At 38.4% G+C, this 21,289-nt stretch overlaps 1 protein-coding gene across 1 annotated transcript; it reads right to left on the bottom strand.

Annotated features, from left to right (window-relative positions):
• Positions 1-14,815: 14,815 nt before the first annotated feature.
• Positions 14,816-17,084, bottom strand: KIF2B (kinesin family member 2B). The gene has a single exon (XM_038547754.1). It carries the CDS (start codon positions 16,967-16,969, stop codon positions 14,915-14,917), a length of 2,055 nt encoding a protein of 684 aa, XP_038403682.1. The 5' UTR covers positions 16,970-17,084; the 3' UTR covers positions 14,816-14,914.
• Between the last annotated feature and the right edge of the window lie 4,205 nt (positions 17,085-21,289).

Genomic DNA, 21,289 nt, shown 5'->3' with positions numbered 1-21,289 from the left:
AGAGAGGTGATGATGGAGGAAAGAGCAGAAAAAGGCAACCTTTCTGGCCTTTAGGATGGAGGAAAAAGTCCATGAACCAAGGAATGCAGATAGAGCTGGGAAAGATGAACGGATTTCCCTTTAGAGCTTCAAAAAGAAACACAGCCCTGTGGACATTTTTATTTTAACCCAATGATAGTGAACTTTCAACCTATAGAACTGTAAGATAAATGTATGCATCCTTTTAAGCCACTAAGTTTATGGTAATTCTTTATCTCAGCAATAGAAACTTCATATATACTTTATTAATATTAATATAGTTAACACATTTTATATGAATAAAAGTGAATGATAGCTTTTAAAAATATGGAGCAAGGACATATTTAAAGATAACAGGGTAAGAGGCCCAGAACTACACACATCCTGTGCTTCAAATGGATTCATGTTGCCCAATTTCCAAACTCAAGTCCTCTTTACCCACATGAGCATGTCATTGACCATTGAGTCATTGAGTCTCCCTCCTCTTGTTTGTCTATTCCACAACAAACTGCCTCAGTAGAGGGTGAGGAGATGTCATGTGATCATGAGATGCTTCCTCCATGTGATCCCAGACCAGGAAATGATAGCCATGCCATATGCTTTCAAATTTGTATCTGAGTAGAAAGCAACAACCAGCCTTCCTACTTGAGTGCAGGACTGGAGGGAGAGAAGTGGCAGGGGAGGGGCTTCATTCTTTTTTTTTAAATAAATTTATTTTTTATTGGTGTTCAATTTGTCAACATACAGAATAACACCCAGTGCTCATCCCGTCAAGTGCCAACCTCAGTGCCCACCATCCAGTCATCCCCACCCCCCGCCCACCTCCCCTTCCACCACCTCTAGTTTGTTTCCCAGAGTTAGGAGTCTTTCATGTTCTGTCTCCCTTTCTGATATTTCCCACTTATTTTTTCTCCTTTCCCCTTTGTTCCCTTTCACTATTTTTTATATTCCCCAAATGAATGAGAACATATAATTTTTGTCCTTCTCCGATTGACTTATTTCACTCAGCAAAATACCCTCCAGTTCCATCCATGTAGAAACAAATGGTGGGTATTTGTTGTTTCTAATGGCTGAGTAATATTCCATTGTATACATAAACCATAGCTTCTTTATCCATTCATCTTTCGATGGACACCGAGGCTCCTTCCACAGTTTGGCTATTGTGGACATTGCTGCCATAAACATCGGGGTGCAGGTGTCCCGGTGTTTCATTGCATCTGTTTCTTTGGGGTAAATCCCCAGCAGTGCAATTGCTGGGTCATAGGGCAGCTCTATTTTTAACTCTTTGAGGAACCTCCACACAGTTTTCCAGAGTGACTGCACCAGTTCACATTCCCACCAACAATGTAAGAGGGTTCCCTTTACTCTGCATCCTCTCCAACATTTGTGGTTTCCTGCCTTGTTAATTTAGGGAAGGGGCTTCAAATGAAGGGTACAGATGAGCTGGGAGGAGAAGTCTGGAAGCTATGTATGTGCCCGTTGTCCCTTTCTGTTAGGACCTGCCTTGGATTGTATGTCCTCTCAATACTTCCAACTGCCTCCCCCCAGAATAAATAAACCTCAAAGACTTCTATGACATTTATTTGAAATGACTATGAGGGGTCAATGAACACTCAACTGCATGTTGTCATGTAATAGAAGCTCAAAAATATTCATTGTAAACAATGAACAGAGAGGTTGCATATATTTTCATTTAAAGGAGACAGTTTTAAGACTACTAGGAGTTTAAACAAAAGCTTACTTTAAGGCTTTCTCCAAAATTATACTTTTAAGTCTCACATTTCCAAAGGTTGATTTTTTTCTCCCAAAAAATATTATCAGTTTGATCATTTTTTATTATTTTAGAAGTCTATTTAAAAGTAAAATATTCTTTTTTATTAAGATTTTATTTATTTATTCAAGAGAGACTCATACAGAGAGAGGCAGAGACAGAGACAGAGGGAGAAGCAAGTTCCCCACAAGGAGTCTGATGTGGGACCAATCCCGGGGCCAGGACCCTGCCCTGAGCCAAAGGCAGATCTCAACTGCTGAGCCACCCCGGCATCCCTAAATGTAAAATATTCTAATAAACAAATAAAAGTAAAATATTCTGATAGTAGAAAAAAATACTGTTTTCAGGGGCCAAGACCAAAGGTAACAGGGGGAGGCTCCAATTTTTCCCTCTCCATTAGCAGTCTCTAGAGCTTTTAGCAAATGGCACATCTCACAATCCAGAGAGAACTACTCCTCAGAAGCTCTTTGAAGTCAAATTAGGGTTTTGGTTTCCAGTGGTTTGAAGCATTTTCCACCACATCATATACTGAAAAATACTTATAGCGTCATGTTCAGGTTCCTTTAAAGGGCCATATGTTGTGGTTCTTATTTCATTTGTTGTTGGCTGATGATAAATTAGCTGAACATTAATTTTATATTCACTTACGACCATAAATATCATTTTCATTGAATTGGCCAATCTTTTTTTTTAAATCATATCATATTTATTACATGTGTTCTCATAAGATTAAATATTTTTCCCCCCTACATCTCTCAATTGTCTACTTTGGCTCTCTTTAGAAAGAGACTCATTTAGCTAGAGACAAACTTTTCTATAAGATTTAACCTAATATTTTGATATTCTTTATAACAAAATTATGAAATATTTCCAAACATGCTTAAAAATGTAATTTTTAAATAAGAATCAGTGTACTCACCATTCATTTATAACAGCTCCTAATTTTATTTTTGTTTCAGATTTGCTTCTTATTTTGCAGTAAGGAAAACATTTAAGATGCAGTTCAGATTCCATATATTAAGTGCCCATCTTTGATTACATTTACTCCCTTTTATTTCCAGAGTGATATTTATTATCTTTATGATTGTTGTATATTTTTGTACATATGATGTGTTCACATAAATGAATAGAATTGTTAGATTTTTTACATGATACATAAGACTTATCATTCTAGAACTTCTTTTATTAATATTGCTTGATTCAGATTTATCCATGTTGATAGATTCTATTCTAATTCAAGCATTGTATGTTTTAAAGTATATCAATAGATATATATGTAAGATTTTATCTATTCTCCTATAATAGATAATTACAACGTTTTCACTATTACAGTGATGTAGTTCTTAAAAGGTTTTTAAAAAAATATTTATTTATTTATTTATTTATTTATTTATTTATTTGAGAGCATGAGTAGGAAGGGCAGGGGGAGAGGGAGAGAAAATCTCAGGCAGATTCCCTATTGAGTGTGGAGCCCACTCAGGGCTTGATCTCATGACCTGAGATCATAATCTGAGCTGACATCAAGATTCGGGTGCTTAACTAATTGTATTGCCCAGGCATCCCTACAGTGATGCAGTTCTTGAAAATGTATCCTTGTATACATGTGTGAGAATTCTATTTAGAGTATTTACCACACCAAAATGCTAGATGGTGGGATATATCCACCTTAAAATTTATAAGTTATTGTCAAATTACTTTGAAAGGGAGTAAGTAATTTAGACTTCTCCAGGTAGTATTTGAGAATTCTAATTCCTCATAGACACTTGTTATTGTCAACTTTTAAAATTTTTGCTTAATTGAATGGTTGGGAATGACATCTTAGAGAAAAGCAAAAGTTAGAAGGAAATTGATCACCTTCAGGTCAAGCTCCATACTTTTATATATAGGCCATTAAAATTCTCTGGTTTTTTTCTTTTTAATAAACTGTAGCCAAGACAGTAAACACCTTTTCTAGTTCATAGATTTAGTTAAAATAAGGACAAGATAGAATAGGCACTTGCCTTGAACTCAGAATTTAGTCTGGGCTTTCACAGATTTCATTTGTATATATTTCAGTGATTTATAAGGAGAAAAGTACATCTGTTGTAACATGCAGCTAACTTTCAGAATTGCATCCCATATTTTTATTGCCTTATTTTTAACAACTAAACAACAGACCTGGGCCTTTTGAATTGTGAGTAAATGTTCATAGTCTTAAATAAGCAGCTGGATTTGATTTTATATTAAAAATGAAATTTTAGATATCCCCTATTAGTTTTTTTTGAAACAATACATTTAAGGGTTATTATTCTGAAACAAATCCTATAAAATATTGCATTACTTTTAATTTTAAAATTCTATTTTATATGCCATTGAACAATAGATGTCACTGTTTTGCCAACAAAAATAAATATGAAATTAATTCATTTGATTACTTTTCTTCATAAACAATTCTTGAGCTAAACAGATAAGTTGTAGGTTCTGGTAGAAAAATCTCAAACAGTGGCGGCATCTTTTAAATATTAATATCTGAGTATAAAATTAATATACTCAATCCATTGCTTTCTGAATCATTTATATATAACTAATGTAAAACTACTCATTTTATGCTTTATATTAACATTTTGACAATTAGGGGTCATTACAAGGAGAAAAGAATAAGGTCATTTGAGGAGCATGGGCTCAGGTCAAAGAAAGAAACTTCTCAGAGTATGGTTAATAATAGTTTGAGTCCATGTCACATGTTGCAAGCTGACTTGATTGATAGGGAATCTATACAAAATGGAAATCAGGGATAGAGGAGTCAAGAAAGAAGAGGTATTGAAAGTAATTCAATCAGGTCCAGTTCTAAGGATTGACCAGGTGGTGAATTGTGTCCCAAATCTGATGGCTATAGAGTCAAGGCCATATTTAAATTTATATTAATTTTGCTTGAACAAATCAAAAGTTTTAAAGAAGCTTAAAGTAAAGCTGCTAAACTGTTGGCAGCAGGGAGAATGATCTGGGAGAAACAGTAGGGAATATTTGGAGATCATTTAATGATAGTGTTTTTTTTCTTTCTTTCTTTCTTTCTTTCTTTCTTTCTTTCTTTCTTTCTTTCTTTCTTTCTTTCTTTCTTCCTTCCTTCCTTCCTTCCTTCCTTCCTTCCTTCCTTCCTTCTTTCATTCCTTCCTTCCTTCCTTCCTTCTTCTTTTTTTTTTTTTTTTTTTTTTTTTTTTTTTAACCTGGGGCATATATGGAAGATTTAGTCAAGGTACAAGAAGGCTGTTAAAATTTAAGGACACTTGTTTCCTAACTTCTCCATTGATTGCAACATTGTTAACGCCCTAGAATAGTGTGCCTGATGACAAAAAAAAAAAAAAAAATACAAATAAATAAATAATTTAAAAAGCTGATTTCAGAGAGTCTGGTGAATGAGCAACAGCCAGACCCTGAATCTAACAAGTTGCATATCCTAATTGTATTTGTAAAGTGGTTTAGAATTCATGAAGTGCTTTCACATTATCTAGGCTCTGACTCTTCAACTCATTACAAAATAACTTCTGGACCATTTAGTTCACTCAGACTGGTCTCTCACAAGTTATTAATGACCTGCAAATCGTCAGAAACCACCCACCTACTCTTAAGTCTTTGTTTTATTCAATCACTCGTTGTTTTTTTTTTTTTAAATATTGTTAACTATTTTCTCCCCTTTTAAAGTCTCTCCTCCCGTGTTTTCTGTGCCACTTTCTTTTTTCCTGGATTTCTTCTACTTTTTGACCTCTCTTTCTCATCCTCCTTCACTGACAATTTTCCATTATCTTTTTAAATATTCTTTTAAATATTAATGTTCTCAGATTTCTTCCTCTTGCTCATTTATCACTGAATATTTTTCTGAGCGATTGTGTTGGTGCGAAATGTTGAGGCTACCTATATCTAATTCATCATTTAACAAATGTTTATTTTCATTTATGTATCAGGTATGTTATAGGTGCTGGAGACACAGGAGTCAGTAAAAGTAACATCATGTCTTCCTTTGGTCCTTTGGTTCTTATGAGGAAAAGGGCATGTGTGCGAATATAATGAATTATTGACTGATACATCTATACCTTTTCCTTCATTGCCCTCATCTTTGAAATACACTTTCTAGTGTTCTCAGTCCCTACCTTAGCAGCTAGGAATTTATGGGATTATACCTTTTCAGGGAGGGTTGTTAACATAGAAATTCAGGGAAAAATAAATGGGTCAATATTCCATTTTTGGATATTAAAATAGACTTTTAGAATGGACATTAGAAACTATGATCTTCAAGAAAAGGCTTTCAGAAGTGCAAGAAGGGAGAGTTTTGGGTTTTCTAAAACATGAACCTGTAGGACTTGTGCTATACATTTTATTCTTTAAACAACAGAGTTTTCGAGACTATGAGAGGATAATAGAGGGACAAGTATGGTGTACAGTGTCTTCCCTTTGAAAAATATCCTCAAGGGTGGTGGTCAAACCCTACAATGATTTAGGGACCCAAGGAGTTATATGTTCAGATCCCTGGTTGGGTTTCAAGATGTTTGAGTCCTCTACAAGCGTAGAGAGAGCTGCATATGGCCAAGCAATGGCTGAACCCATGATTACAGAGCCTTAGGGCACATCTCTCGTAGGTGGCAGCTAAGAGCCAAATGTTTTTCTGTAAGGCTGACTATGGTAGAGATGTGACAGTGGATGCTGAAGGACCTAGAGGAGCCCCGTGGCTAAGACAGATGAATAGCATTAGCAGGTGTGCCATGGAGTTGTTTGCTAGATGTTAATTTGGAGAGCTGAGGCCAGGTAGGGGCTAGCGTGAAGTTATGACTCCTTCTTTGGACTGTCAGCCTAAGTAAATGCTACAGCCAAGACATTCACTTGTGGCAACTGCCCCTGCAAAAATTTTACTTTCTGCCACTAGGCAGAATGATTTCTCAAAATATTTTGATTTTTTTTAAACCAAGAGCTATACATTTCCACCAATTCTAGTTGAAACTGAAAAAAAAAAATATCCTCACAAGTGTTGAGTTCTTATAGTGTCAGGGATCATGTAAGGTGCTAATGATATAAACTAAATAAGACATTGTCCCTGTTCTCAAAGAGCCTACATTTTATTGAGAAAGATAATACTGAGATGGCTTCTGGCTGGTTTTCCTTTCCTTACACAAACGGAATCATCCTATTTCCACTTTGAATGTCCATTCTGTCTTTTAGGTCTACCAGTTTTCTTCTTCATCATTCTAGACTGTGGGGTGGATCATTTTGGAAGATTTCTCCTGCCTCTTTTGCTAAATTAACCATCAACTTCGATATTTCCATAGCACTTATCATACCAAGATAACATATTTTTTTAATGTATTAAAAGCCTCGTTTGTGAGGCTTTGTCTACTCGTTTAAATGATAAGCTCCTCAAAGGCAGGGACAATTATATGCCCATATTTGTATCTTTACCATCTAGAAGATAGATTATCAATAAAATCTTATTTATTTTTTTTAATGTTTTATTTTTTAATTTTTTAAATTTTTTTAATTTATTATTTATGATAGTCACACAGAGAGAGAGAGAGGCAGAGACACAGGCAGAGGGAGAAGCAGGCTCCATGCACTGGAAGCCCGATGTGGGACTCGATCCCGGGTCTCCAGGATCGCGCCCTGGGCCAAAGGCAGGTGCTAAACCGCTGCGCCACCCAGGGATCCCCAATAAAATCTTATTTTATGCAACATTTTTATGTTTATTTTCCAAAATCACTCTGTGAAATTAGTGTTGTGGTTTTAGACTTTTTAAAAACAGATTTAAAAGTAATGAAGAATACATAGGGTCAAATAACTTGTCTGAAGCCACACAGCTACTCAGTGGCAAAGCTTGAAATCAAATGTAAAGTCTCTGACTCTAAACCTGGCATTGTTCCTCACTTAGCTCATTTGAGTTCAGTCTCAGAATTCACAATCTTGTCATGAGAGTCCATATAAGATTGACAATTTAGATTCGCTGTGGTTCGGTATAGCCTTCTCTTTCTTGTTTTCACAGACCTCATGACAAACATAAGCCTGAGCATGGTATATTAACTGGTACCATGTCATTAACTTTTATTTTCAATTATTTCAGGGTAAAGGGCTTTGTACTTATCACATTGATAATTTCTCCCATTTTTCTTCGTCCTGATTATTCCATTTATTTCCTGTGTTACCGTGTAAGCCTTGTCTTCTAGCTCTGACTGGTAGACATCTTCATTCATGTTGAGGATCACCTCAAACACACAAATACCAAAGGTTGTCTGATTTATCCTCAATCATTGTATGGGTTCAATATCTTCTTTAAGCCATTAAAATTCTCTGTTTTTTTTCTTTTTAATTACTGAGATTACTTTTATTTAAGATTAGAAAGGAAATGCCTTGAATAGGAAAAACAATCACATTTTAGAAAGACGATGCCTTAAGGTTTTCTATCCGCAGTTGCTCTTTTGGAGAATAAAAGGAATTGCACAAATACTTCATCAGTGACAGGTTTGCTTTGAAGATAGTATTCTACACTTTGAATAACAGACAATTTTGACATTTTTTAAAGCAACACATACTAGAAACTGTGTTTCTGCTATTACAATGATATTTAAATCCGTAATCGAACTTCAAAGAAAGAATAATTCACTCATTCATTGAACCAACATATACATATTTATCTAGGGCTCTCCTACTTTTTTTTTTTTAATGTAGATTGTTGAAAATAATGTCACCGAAAAAAAGTCATAGAATGACCCTGTAAAAACTTACTATCACAGATTAACTGTGGGAAGGAGGATTTGAAATTATGAAATCTTAAATTCTGTATTTTATTTTAATTTATTTATTTTTTATTTATGATAGTCACAGAGAGAGAGAGAGAGAGAGAGATTGGCAGAGACACAGGCAGAGGGAGAAGCAGGCTCCATGCACTGGGAGCCCGACGTGGGGTTCGATCCCGGGTCTCCAGGATCGCACCCTGGGCAAAAGGCAGGCGTTAAACCGCTGCGCCACCCAGGGATCCCTTAAATTCTGCATTTTAAAAGCAGTTTTATTAATTCCAAGTTCATGAAGCAATTAAAAATAAGTCTGTCCACTACAGGAGTGAAGAAAAGCTACTTTAATTAACAGATGCAAGCTTGTAATTAGCATGTCAACTTTTTGTGTGCAAATAGATGTTTCTAAAGTACTGAAAGTATTTTATTTTTCTCACTTTAGTAGTTCTGCCAGTTTCCAAACACTCTTGTTAAAGCATTAATTTACTTTGCAACCCTCCTCTTCAACTTCAGGACTTCCATGTGAACTGCCAGCAATTCTTTTTTAGTGGACCCTAATTAATTTTCTGAGTTTTTTCACTTACACAGTATCTTTTCTTTTTTTTTTTTTTTAAGATTTATTTATTTTTAAAAAGATTTTATTTAGTTAGTTAGTTATTCATGAGAGAAATAGAGGGAGAGTCAGAGACATAGGCAGAGGGAAAAGCAGGCTGCCTGTGGGGAGCCTGATGCAGGGCTCGATCCCAGGACCCTGGGATCAGGCCTTCAGCCAAAGGCAGATACTCAACCACTAAGCCATCCAGGCATCCTTACTTATTTTAAAGAAAGAGAGAACAAGCGGGAGGGGCCGAGGGATAGGAAGAGAGAATCTCAAGCAGACTCTGGCTTAGCATGGAGCCCGATGCAGGGCTTGAGGCAGGGCTCCATCTCACAATTCTGATATCATAACCTGAGCTGAAATCAAGAGTCAGACACTTAATCCACTGAACCACCCAGATGTCCCAGTAATATCTTACTTTCTGTGTTCATGTCAAATTTCATGCCATGTGTTTTGAAATCATTTCAAGGACATATATATTCTCAGGAAAACATTTACATTGGTGGAAACATTAATGAGCACTTGTTAAGGGAGAATGGCAACTCAACAAATGCAGTCACACCAAGAGCAATTTTTTACTAAAGGAGAATGTTTAAGTTGTGTTCTACAGATGTGAAGGTAACAATCCATGGGAAAAATATGTAACTATGTAAAACTCTGTGTCTATACACACATACATAACTAAGTTTGTGTACACAGCTCTTCCTAAGGAGGGTTAAGATCTATAGGTGAATTGCACTCAGGACTTTGTTCCATTTATTTTTTTCCATTTCCAAACCTACAACAAATAAGCAAAAACTAGATAAAAGCCAGTAATATTTAACATATATCTCTCTAGGTGGCAAATGATGCATTCAACATTGTCCTGTATCCTACAATGAGTACCATTAGTTACCTATGTTGATATGCTGCTCCCTAACTTGTTAAGTTTTCAACATAGAATGAAAATGTCCATTGGATTGAGATCGATTAGAACTTATTATAAGAAATGCTAGTGATATGTAGTTTGTCTACAAAGTCATGTATAAAATGCATAATTATTTATGTCAACAAATATAGTGTCATCAAGACAGATACAAGCTATCTTACCAAGGGCACAATGAAGTTTAATAGAATATCAAAAGACAGCATTTTAGGAAGACATCAAAGAACAAGACAGTCAGGACCTACCTAAGGAGTCAAAATTGCAGAGAGTTGTAGGGACACACAGTAGGTTAGTGATCAACTAGGGTTAGGGGTAGGGGAATTAAGGGATGAGACATAAGGGGTGCAGGTTTCTTTGCAGGGTGATAAAATCTTTTAAGTTTGATTGTGGTGATGAATGCACAACTCTCTGAATATACTAAAAGTCAAATCTATTTTTTTAAAAAATCACAGAGAAAAGAGAACAATATTAAGATGGTCATTACATTCCCTGCTGCTGCCTTTTCCCTTTGAGGCATTTACTTATTCTTGAATGTAAACAGTAAGCCCAAATGAACAGTACCCAAGTAAATATTGCTGCAGCCTCACAGGGACCCAGTCTCATAGGGATTTAAGACTGAATTTCAGGCCTCCAAGCCCACAGGAATGATTTTGGAGAAAAAAGGACCATAGAGGAGAAAGACCTACTTTTCATGTGCAAATTCTCCTCAGCTATTTGCTGAATCTAAACTGTGTGTGCATAGAACAATAAACAGAATGCTGTTGAAAAGTGACTTTAAAACAGCAGATAATTTAGCAAGCTCGTAGTTTTGGGAAAGCAAGTTTCCATGGAGGTGGGGAATTTCAGTGAAGATATCATACATGCTATACTCTAAATTTAAGGGTAAATCAGAACTATGGATCAGTGTGATATGTGTTGACTCTATATAGATAAATCAGCAAATAGGAGAAAATTTATAATATTAAAAGCCTAAAGAGAGCTGACAAATTCATGATCTAAGTATTGAGCTCAAAAAATTGAAAAAAAAAAAAAAAAGCAGAAATTACACAAAGGAGGGAAAATGGAATTAATGAAATGGAAAGAAATATACAATAAAGAAAATAAATGGCCAAGAGTTGTTTCTTTGAAAAGACTGATAATAATTTATAAACATAGGGCAGCCTGGGTGGCTCAGCGGTTTAGCGCCGCCTTCAGCCCCAGGTGTGATCCTGGAGATCGGGGATTGAATCCTGCATCAGGCTCCCTGCATGGAGCCAGCTTCTCCCTCTGCCCGTGTCTCTGCTTCCTCTCTCTCTCTCTCTCTCTCATGAATAAATAAATTCTTTTAAAAAAATTTATAAACATATTACAAGTCTGATTAAGAAAAAAAGGGTACAGTATCAGGAATGAAAACTTAGGAACCAATAATATGACCATTAAATATAATGAGCATACTATAGTTCTATGATAATAAATTAATACAACTTATTAAAATGGTTTAAGAAAACATACTAAATCTAAATCATCTTATTTGTACGAAATACATCAAGTTAGTAACATCTTCCCATAAAGAGAACTCTAGGTGACATAAGACTCATAGGGTGAGCAAGGTGGTAGAACAGAAAGTCCCCAGCTCCTGTCCTAGTCAATAAACAATGATGTGCCAACCATCCACAGACAGAAACGCCTTTTTAGGATCTTGGGGGTCCAGGTAGGAGCCTAAGACTGAGGAGAACTGCTTTGAGAAGGCAGGACAACATCTTAATGACAGGTTTGGCAAACATGGTCCCACTTGTAGACTCAAAGAAGCCGCACACTGTATGTACTGAGTCTTACTTGGCTCCAGTCCTGCTCTTTCTGCTGCTGACCTGGAGACATACAGATGAGCAAATGCTGGATCCAATCAGAGCCCAAGTGATAGTTTTTAGAAGATGCCAAAAGAAAATACCTTCGTGATTTGGGATAGATAGAGACTTACTAAATGCAACTTAACCATTAGATTTAAAAACCTACTAAATTGACCTTCAGTAAATCTATAAGCTTATGGTCATTAAAAGATGCCATCAGGAGAGTGAATAGCCATTCCACAGACTGGTTAGGAAACATTTGCAATGTCTTAGTCTAGTCTACAGAAGAACTTGCATCCAGAGTGCATATATGGCACAAGAGAGAATAGCTAAATAGCCAGTAAGCATATATAAACATCTTCAACTTTAATTATCAGGAGGGAAAAAACATAATGAGATTGGTTTCCAGACACATGAGAAGGTGTAAAAATTAGAATTTTACAAAATAACAATATTAAATGTAGGCAAATATACGGAGGACCCATAATTCTTGTAAAATGCTGGTGGCTGTGTAAAATTGGTCTACATTCTTTGGAGAACTTGACATCACCCGTATGCTGAATATACACATATTGTAAATCCAAGAATTTCATTCTGAGACATACTTAACATATAAATCGGCACCAAATGACATATGTAAGAATGCCCAGTCTCACTAGTAATTGTTTAAAATAGAAACAACTCAATTTTCCATCAGGAGTAAAATTGATAAATTATGAGCTATTTATGCAGTGAAACACTATAGAACAATGTAAAAAGGACGGATCATAGATTATTTTGATTGAGAGAAATAAGAGATGTAAGAGTATCTAGGGTATGATCCCATAAATATGAAAAAGAAGCAAACTTATCTTTGATAACTTTAGTCAGAATAGTCCTTACTTTTGATGCAGGGTAGACTGAATGGAAATGAGGCAGGAATGAGGTTTCTGAGACATTATGTTCTCTTCTTGCTATATGTGGTGGTTGCATAGGTGTACTCATTTTGTTAACATTTCTGGATAAGATTTGTGTGCACTGTAAATCGCATGTCATTCAAAAATAAAATAGAAAAAATTGATGTTATTGATATCAGAATGTTGAAACTCCCAGTAGGCTACCCAAACTTGTGTGGCAGGAGTGGTAGAGGGGGAATGAGGGAGATGAGGGTTGTAGTACAACAATGAGGACAATTACAACAAGAACAATAATAGGCGCTGGTCACTGGCATAAAAGATGCAGAGAGGGAGGGAGAAAGTAAAACCACCCTCTGATCTTTGGAAGCAGGTGCTATAATTAGCCTGATTTAAAGGAAAGAAAGCAGTTCAGTGGGACAAAGGTACTTACCAAGAATTACAGATATTAACTATAATAGAGCTGGAACTGGAACCCAGGCAAGATTCTTAATCTCATACTTCTTTCTTTGCATACAAAAGTAACTTAGATTAAAAACATCTCATTTTGAAGGAAAGATCTTCTAGCACTAAGGGAAGATGGATGTCCAAAGTTTCATTTGATTTTAAAATAGTATATAACTTCACCTGCGCAGGTAAAGCAGCTGAAGAGAAAATTATTTAGAGACCATAATATTGCCTGGTTATTAGAGACCAGGTGTTCCTGACGATCCTAATTGTTTTACACTGATAACTTTTTGCTAGGATAATACCATTCTACCCTATGGTAGTTACGAAGTGTCTGTTTTCTTAGTGCCAGTGAGGTCTTTGCAACTTAGAGGAAAAATTTGAAAACAATAGGTCATGTCTGCCAAAGGTAGTTAACAGAATTTGGATGCTTGTTTTCTGTGTCCCCAAATTTCTCCCATCTGCCATGCACTTTCTTTGCAAATCATTCCACTGTATTCTTTTAAAAAGGAGCTTGGAACTGATGGACTTGGAAGCAAAAGATCCTTAATCATTTCATTATAGTATTTTATCAATATGTTTGCTTAAGGTAGATGTGTATTAGGGTATTTATTATATTTATATTTGTAAATTAGATTAGCTTCTATCTCCCGTTTTCCCCCAAAATGATGGACTTTGTGACCTCTGAATCAGGAATTTTTTTTCTTTATTCAATTGACTTAAGGCATTGCTAATCTCCCACATTCCCTGTGAAGCCTTTATGAGATGTGTCCTGGTTCAGGCTAGAACCTTTCTACTACTTTGCTGACTTGCTCCTCACCTTAATTTGATGGAGGAAAGTTTATGTGAATTATATAAGCACAAAATTTGGCAAGAAAACGAGAGGAAAAAAAGTTTAAAGACACCATAGTCAACAAAACCAATGCTTATCCAACACACATACACACACACACACACTTTATCACTTTCAGGAAGTACAGTGCTCTGCCAATTTCAACTCAAAAGATTAAAAATAAAGCTCTCTCTCAATTCTAGGTTCTCACAGATTCCCTCAAAGAAAATCCCCTCCCTTCCCCACCCCCTATTTGACTAGAGCTTAGAAACCATTTGAATCTACATATCCATGCAGTAGAAATTCATGAGTGGATATCATTAGATTTACTCCATTGTGTACCCTTGATATGTTCTAATTCTGGTCTCTTTTTTGGGGGCGGGGGAGGGGGGTAATTCTGGTTCCTTTAATCTGTAATTTGATGCTTTCCTGGTCACAGACCTAGCATATCTGGTTTCATCATAGCTAGACTCTTTCTACAGCAGGGTTTCTCAATCTTGGTACTATTTTTAACCAGATAGTTATTTGTTGTGGGGTCTATCTGGTACATCTTAGGATATTTAATAGCATCTCTGGCCTTCTACTCAATATATGTCAGTATCACTGACCCCCTCAACCTCAGTTTTGACAATAGAAAGTTTCCAGACATTGCCAGATGTCCCAGGGAGGCAAGTGGTTCCCAGTTGAGCACCAATGTCCTACAAAATGAAAATGAACTACAGAAATACGGAGGAAGAAAGAGAACATTTCTGACAAGCATATTTTAAGATGTTTTAAGCTTTCCAGAAGGATCTTTATATCTAGATAATTTAGACATTTTCTTTTATAAGAGAGGTAGGGGCCACAGCAGTGTATCCATCATTTCAGATCTGACCTCTTACCATTGGCTCCATTATACTTGGTCTTCTTTTGGAGGTCAGCTCGTAATAATTTCAGTTTCTTTTGAATCTCAGTCAGAATACCTATTTTCTGATCCAAAATGGACAATAACTGGGCAATGCAAAAATCAGCATCGTAATTTCCCTCACCAGCTGTCTCCTGGATGTTGTTCCCTGGCCATTGGCTTGATTCCTTCCATGAAGTCCTCCCTGTATCCTCCACTAACGGAGTGGATAATGTTTCGATGTCTTTAGCCTGTTTTTCCTTTTCACTCTGTATATTAGGTATATTAATAAATCCATCCCTCTGAAGGGATGTTTTTGAATTTCTAATGTGATTTTCCAACATCCGTGGCACCTCAGGTCCAACCGGATAGACACAACGATGGTGGGGCGTTAAATCCAGAGCTAATTCTTTCACTCTATTTGCATATCTTAAAGTGTTGAGGGTGTTTTCACAAGAGGCCATTCCTGGAGAGATGGTAGCAATCATACAAGTGGAGGAGTTCTGGCCTATAAAGGAGTCCCGGAGCACCTGCGTCAGTTTGCTGGCTCTGAATGGGGTGTGAGACTTGTTCTGACCCAAAGCTCGGATGCATTCTTTGAGCGCTAGGAGACTTTTATTTATCTCCGCCCCCTCCAGCTGCCTTTTCCGGTTGGCTTTGGCAGTATCTGCTCCCCTTTCGTTCCCGGCTAAGTCAACGAGGGAAAACTTGCCATGCAGTTTCCCTCCTGACTTTAGGATGATCTGGAACACGGCATGGCTCCTGGAAGAGTGGGCATTGACTGATGTCTGGCCAGAAGTCCGACAGCTGTTTCCTAGTTCCACGAGGTTCAGCACATCCTCCACACTACACACCTCCTGCTCCTGCAGTCCGACCACCTGCATTTGCTGATTGCCATCCTCGAGGACTTGCAGCTTCTTCTTCCAGTTCAACAGATCATACACCTTGCCCCCATAAATCTCAAAAAATGTCCCATAGACTTTGAGGTCCAGCTTCTCATAAGCTCTGGTTTTGAGCAAGAGGAAGACATCCTGCGCCACCAGGGCATAAATGCCTTTAGAACAGTCTTGATCCCCTCCCGAGAAGGCTCCGCCCATGGTGTGCGTTTTCCCGCTGCCTGTCTGCCCGTAGGCAAAGCAGGTGGCCATGCCCCTGCGGAAGATGGACTCCACCAGCGGCTGGGCAGTGAACTGGTACACTAACTCGTTGGAGGCGGTGTCATCGAAGGCATGGTCGAAGCAGAAGGTCTGGTTCTCCAGGTAGCGAGTGAGGTCTACCTTTTGCTTGGACTCATGCACCATGACCACGTTGTCCGAGGGGATGGTGATGATGTCCAGGTCCTTCATGGTGGTCTCCCGCTGGTTGAGGGGACGCTTCCTCACGCAGACGCAGATGCGGTGGTCCTCCCGGGGCTCCAGGCTGGACACCTTGCTGCAGTCCAGGTGCCTGCGGTACTCGTCGATCATGCGCATGATCTCGCAGTTGGGGTTTCCCGTGTTGACATTGAGGGCGCGCTGAGCTCGGATCTCCAGCTGCAGCCGCCTGCGCTTTTCCCGCTGTTTTTGCAGTTTCTCAATTTCCCGGAGGCAGGGGGACTTTTTCCGCTTCATCAGGCAAGGGTTGCTGGGGACTCTGAGAGCCAGGCTGTCCCCTGAGGGCATTTCGTTTTTCTGGGGGATGGCCGCAATCCAGCGCGTGGCGGAGCCCTGGTCCCCGATGGCTGAAGCGGGCGCCAGAGACCAGCGCAGCAGCGGGGACGGCGTGGGGTGTCCAGCAGAGGCCAGCGCGGGATTCAGCAGGAATATGGTTTCTAGGTCAACCTTCTTGCCCTTTTTAACTCCTTTTTCGACCCACTCTACCGTGACCCAAGAGTTTTCTCTTTTGATCTCTGTGACCACAGCGAGGTGGATCCGCCCGTCGCTGCGCTGGATGGCCACGCAGATACCCACTTGCACGTCCCCCGAGGGCGGCTTCAAGGGTTTCAAGGCTGCGAGGCGGGGGGCGGCCGGGAGGCATAACTGGCTGGCCATGGTGAAGGATGGAGGTGTCAGGGCTCGCTTTCTGGGGCCCTTGGGGTTGGAGCAGGAGGACCTGAGCCCAAGCCAGCCTGAAGCGCCCAGGGCACTGAGGCGCTTGTGGTTTGCACCTGCCTTTGTGAGTCCCATACCAAGGCTCTGCCTCAACCACTGGCGTCACAAAGGGATGGAGACAAGTGGCAGTGGGGGGGGGGGGAAGGGGCCACGAGGTGAAAGCAGGGGGTGGGGGGGTGGGGGGGTGAAGTCACATTCGTGATTCTAGGTACAAAGACAGCTGGAATAGAAAAATTGTTCTCTGCCACTGAGTACATAGGGGTCGCAGTTAGGAGCGTGGTATGTGTCCCGTGGGCTGTTGCGCTTCAGCTTTAGGACCATCCGTTCCGGCCTGCAGTCTGGAGCCGCATGCAGCGTCTAAGCTAGGTGCTTCAGTTTGAGGACCGGTGAATGTTCGCTTCAGCTTCAACCCTTTAGTGATCAGCAGGAGCAAGTGAGGGTAGAGCTGTCTGCAAATCACAGGCTTCTAAGGGCAGGATCCCAGAGAAACTCCCTCAAACCTGCCATCCTTCTTCCGGCCCACATCCCCTTCAAAACTTGCCGGACTTTGAACAGTCACAACTTCAAGTTATTCCTGTTCAGTGGGAGTTCTCATTACAAAATCAAAATGAGTTGAATGTAGTGGCTTCTTGTGGTAATTTGCTAATATGGCATTTCCTTTCGTGCAGCATCTGGGTTTGCAAACACAAAGTGTTTATCACATTCCAGGTGGCTCTGGTAGCTCTAAAGTGAGTTTTGTTGCATGGCAGACACCACCATTTTTGAGATTATTTCAGTAATTACCTTTCTAAATTCTTTCAGTAATTACACTACTGGCCTCATTATGCATAATTTGGAGAGAAAGGAGGGACTGTTGGTGGAAAGAGAATTCATCTTATACCCCCTCCTCATCCCAAAATGTGTGTGCATGTGTCCTTTAGAAGTTAAGGTAGGGCAGGCAGGATGGTCAAGGGAAATGAAAGGGCAGCTAAGATCATCAGAGGCAACTGTATGTTTTGGCAGGATTGCAGATTTTTTTTCTGTAGGATGATTTACTTGCAAAAACAAAAAATTTTTAAAAATTAAAAAAAAATTGACATCAACTGCTAGATAGGCCACATGAAGATGAAGGTGACATTTTCTTTTCCTTCCGCATAGCACATTGTCTTTTGGCTGTAAGTCTGGTGGTAATTTCAATGACAGCCTCAAAATGGCATGAAGTAGCCTGGTGTCCTTACAACCTTCTTTAGGACCAAGGGCCATGATGGAAGCACATTCTTGTTATAAATCGACTTTTTCTTAATGGAAGTCCCTCTCCTCGGTAAATTTAGTAAAACTTAGATTTTAAAAAGAAGGTGTATTGGGGGGATATTGGGTAAGTTGGATTAGTATGTTGTGCTCATTTCAGGGGGATGCTGAATGCTAGTAGAGGGACGGGAGAAAGGACTTTCTCCAACTATCTTTTTATGATTATTATTTTTTTAATTTTCCAACTTATCAATATTGAAAGTTGTGCTTGAAATCAGTTTTTGTTTTCCTTTTGTCAGGGCATTATGTAAATGACCCTAATCCCTCTGTTTTTCATTAGGTTAAATTATCTTAAAAAAAAAAAAACTTGCTGTAAAAAAAAACTTGCTGCTTTCAAGTTATACGTATATAAATTTACATTTATATATATGTATATATAATTTATCTTTGAAAAAAATGTAGTCTCTCTCAAAATTATACAAACTCTAGCTCTTCTTGGTAAAGCACATTTTTATACCTGAGGCAGTGATTTTTATTTACTTATTTATTTTTTTACAGATAGACCATAAATGACAAGATTCAAAGTGGTAGTGCAAAAATCAAAGGTTAAAGTTTATTTTGCTGTCCAGCATATCCATAAAGGTCTTTTTAGCTATTTTAGGACTTTTCCTCACTCCTCCCCTTTAGTTGTCTTCTTTCTATATATTTCGCCTTGACTATCTCATGTATTTCCACCGTTTATTATTATTATTAATAATATATATATGGAGAAAGGGAGAGTGAGAGAGTGCATGCACTCTTAAGTATTTTTAATTATTCTTAGGAGTTCCAACATCCACCCGCTGACTTCTCCCTCCTCTTCAGCCCATTCTGATTTGGAGTTAGTTTCCCCGTCTCTGGAAGTCTTATTTAACTGTGACATCTTTTAATCTCCCAACCAATTATAACCCTACTTCCTTGGGGTTATCGTCATCCAATCAGGGACTCGGTCTATTTCTCATGCTGCTCCTAGAGTTATTCTGACAACTAATTCCATAGTAATTCGCTGCTTACAAACATTTTAGTAGCTCTCCATCACCCTAATTGATACAGTACAAATTCCATACGAGAGCACAGGTGCACATTGCCACCTTGACTGCCTTTTCATCCTCAAGCTATACCCTCCACACTTAGTCTAAAATTGAGCTGTACTGAATAATTTGAGGTCCTTCAAAGTATTTTTTTTTTCCAAATTACTAATTTCTAGCCCAGTGGTTCTCCATATAAAGGGTAGGTGAAATTCACCTAGAGCTTGTTAAAACAGATTGCTGGTCCCCTCCCTAGTGATTCTGATGGAGAAATATAAGGTGGGGCCAAGAATTTGCATGTCTAACAAGTTCCCAAGTGATGCTGATGCTGCTAGTTCTGGGAACACATGCCTCGGGAATCACTGGTTTCTCTCTAGACCAGAATAAACTTTCCTTGACCTCTTTAATCCCTATCCTAAATATCTCTACCCCTGGAAATGTTGCTCTAACCTTGTTGATAATACTCAGGAAAATAGCATTAAATGGAGATGTCCCTTCCTAGGAAATAGTATCTGGTACTGGTTAGATTTGTTTGATCAAGGGGACTCAAAATCTTCATTTTCAGGAGCAACTACAAAAGAAAATTCTCATAAGTAAATATAACAATAATCTGAGAGAGTCATTTGAGTGCTTTGACAATTTTGGTAATTTGAAACTACATTTGCAGCAATATCTTTTTTATCTACTAATACAGAATTCAGAATTAAGTCACCATTGACATAACCTTCTCACTTTGTGGAATTTATTCTGAGGAAACTGTCCATCTAAGAAAACACTGTGAATCTTCACTAATGAAATAAATATAGTATTTGTCAAAGTGTGAAGACCTAGATACAAGTTACAGCATCATTCTTGACCAAGACCTGAATGGCTATGTGATAGAGGAGCAGCTTCTCCAGGTTAGATACTGAAGGTTGGAGACACTGTTTTTTTTTTTTTTTTTTTTTTTTACTAAAAATAACCAAAAAATCTATTTCTATGAAATACTTATCACCTGCTATTTCTTATGTCAAACCTATACTACCCTCAAGGAGCTTACCATTTACACATTTTTTTCCGTGTCCCTGTTAGAAGCTTATGCCTTGCCAAACAACTGATACATCCTCTTTATTTCAAGTCCCACCGCCCCCCCCCCCGCCCTTTTATAGAAATCTAGCAAGTATCGTGTGTAGACCCCTCAAGAGAGGGTAGTATGGGAGAAAGTAAGCACAGGAAATGAGCTTAGTAATTTTCATCTATTAATTACATACCTGCTCCCAGGTTGGGCCTGTCAGAATAACTTTACGGGACAGAATGTGATTTCTAGTTTCATTTTGGATACAAACCTCTCAGGAGAAATGCATCAAATAACCACCTTTCTAGCACTGTATTAATGGGCACCTAGCAGCTGTTCAGTTTGTTTGATCACCAAGGGGGGCTGTACTTTTCCAGTATACGGATGCAACCTGCAGTTGATTTAGTCTTCAGAGGAGCTCAGTAAGTTTCCCCAAATTTCTTTGAAGAAATGGAATTCATTTCCAGTTTAAAAGTTGTGGTTTTTGTGTGCATTTTTTTTTAAGGAGTAGACGGGTAACTTAGTAGGTGTATGCCTTTAGAAAACAATGGGAAAATTACCTTTTAAAATAAGAATAGTATTTTACCATTACAGCAGGAACCTCTGTCTTTTGACATTTCGACATTTTCCCCATGCACTGCACTTAACCAGAACTGATAAGTCCACATTTCTCTAGCCTCTTACTGATTTAATAGGCAATTGTTTCTATGACAACGACATCAACCTTGAGCCATCTTTCCCCAGCTTATTAAACAGCACTGCTTACATGGGGATATTTACATGATTCCTATGTATCTGTTGATTGTGGAAGTTAGTCTATGGTGTTAACCAAGGTGGCTGAACTAACCACGGTGTCTCACTTTAAACCTATTTGTTGATCAGCCTTCATGTTTCAGTTTTACTCAGTATGCT

This window comes from Canis lupus, chromosome 9 (assembly GCF_011100685.1).
Source record: "Canis lupus familiaris isolate Mischka breed German Shepherd chromosome 9, alternate assembly UU_Cfam_GSD_1.0, whole genome shotgun sequence".
In the NCBI taxonomy this organism is placed as follows: domain Eukaryota; kingdom Metazoa; phylum Chordata; class Mammalia; order Carnivora; family Canidae; genus Canis; species Canis lupus.
The sequence above is the reverse complement of the archived record's forward strand: the minus strand, read 5'-3'. Positions and strand labels throughout refer to the sequence as shown.

Coding starts and splice junctions, on each gene's coding strand:
- KIF2B (XM_038547754.1), bottom strand. CDS start 16,969: ATGGCCAGCCAGTTATGCCTCCCGGCCGCCCCCCGCCTCGCAGCCTTG.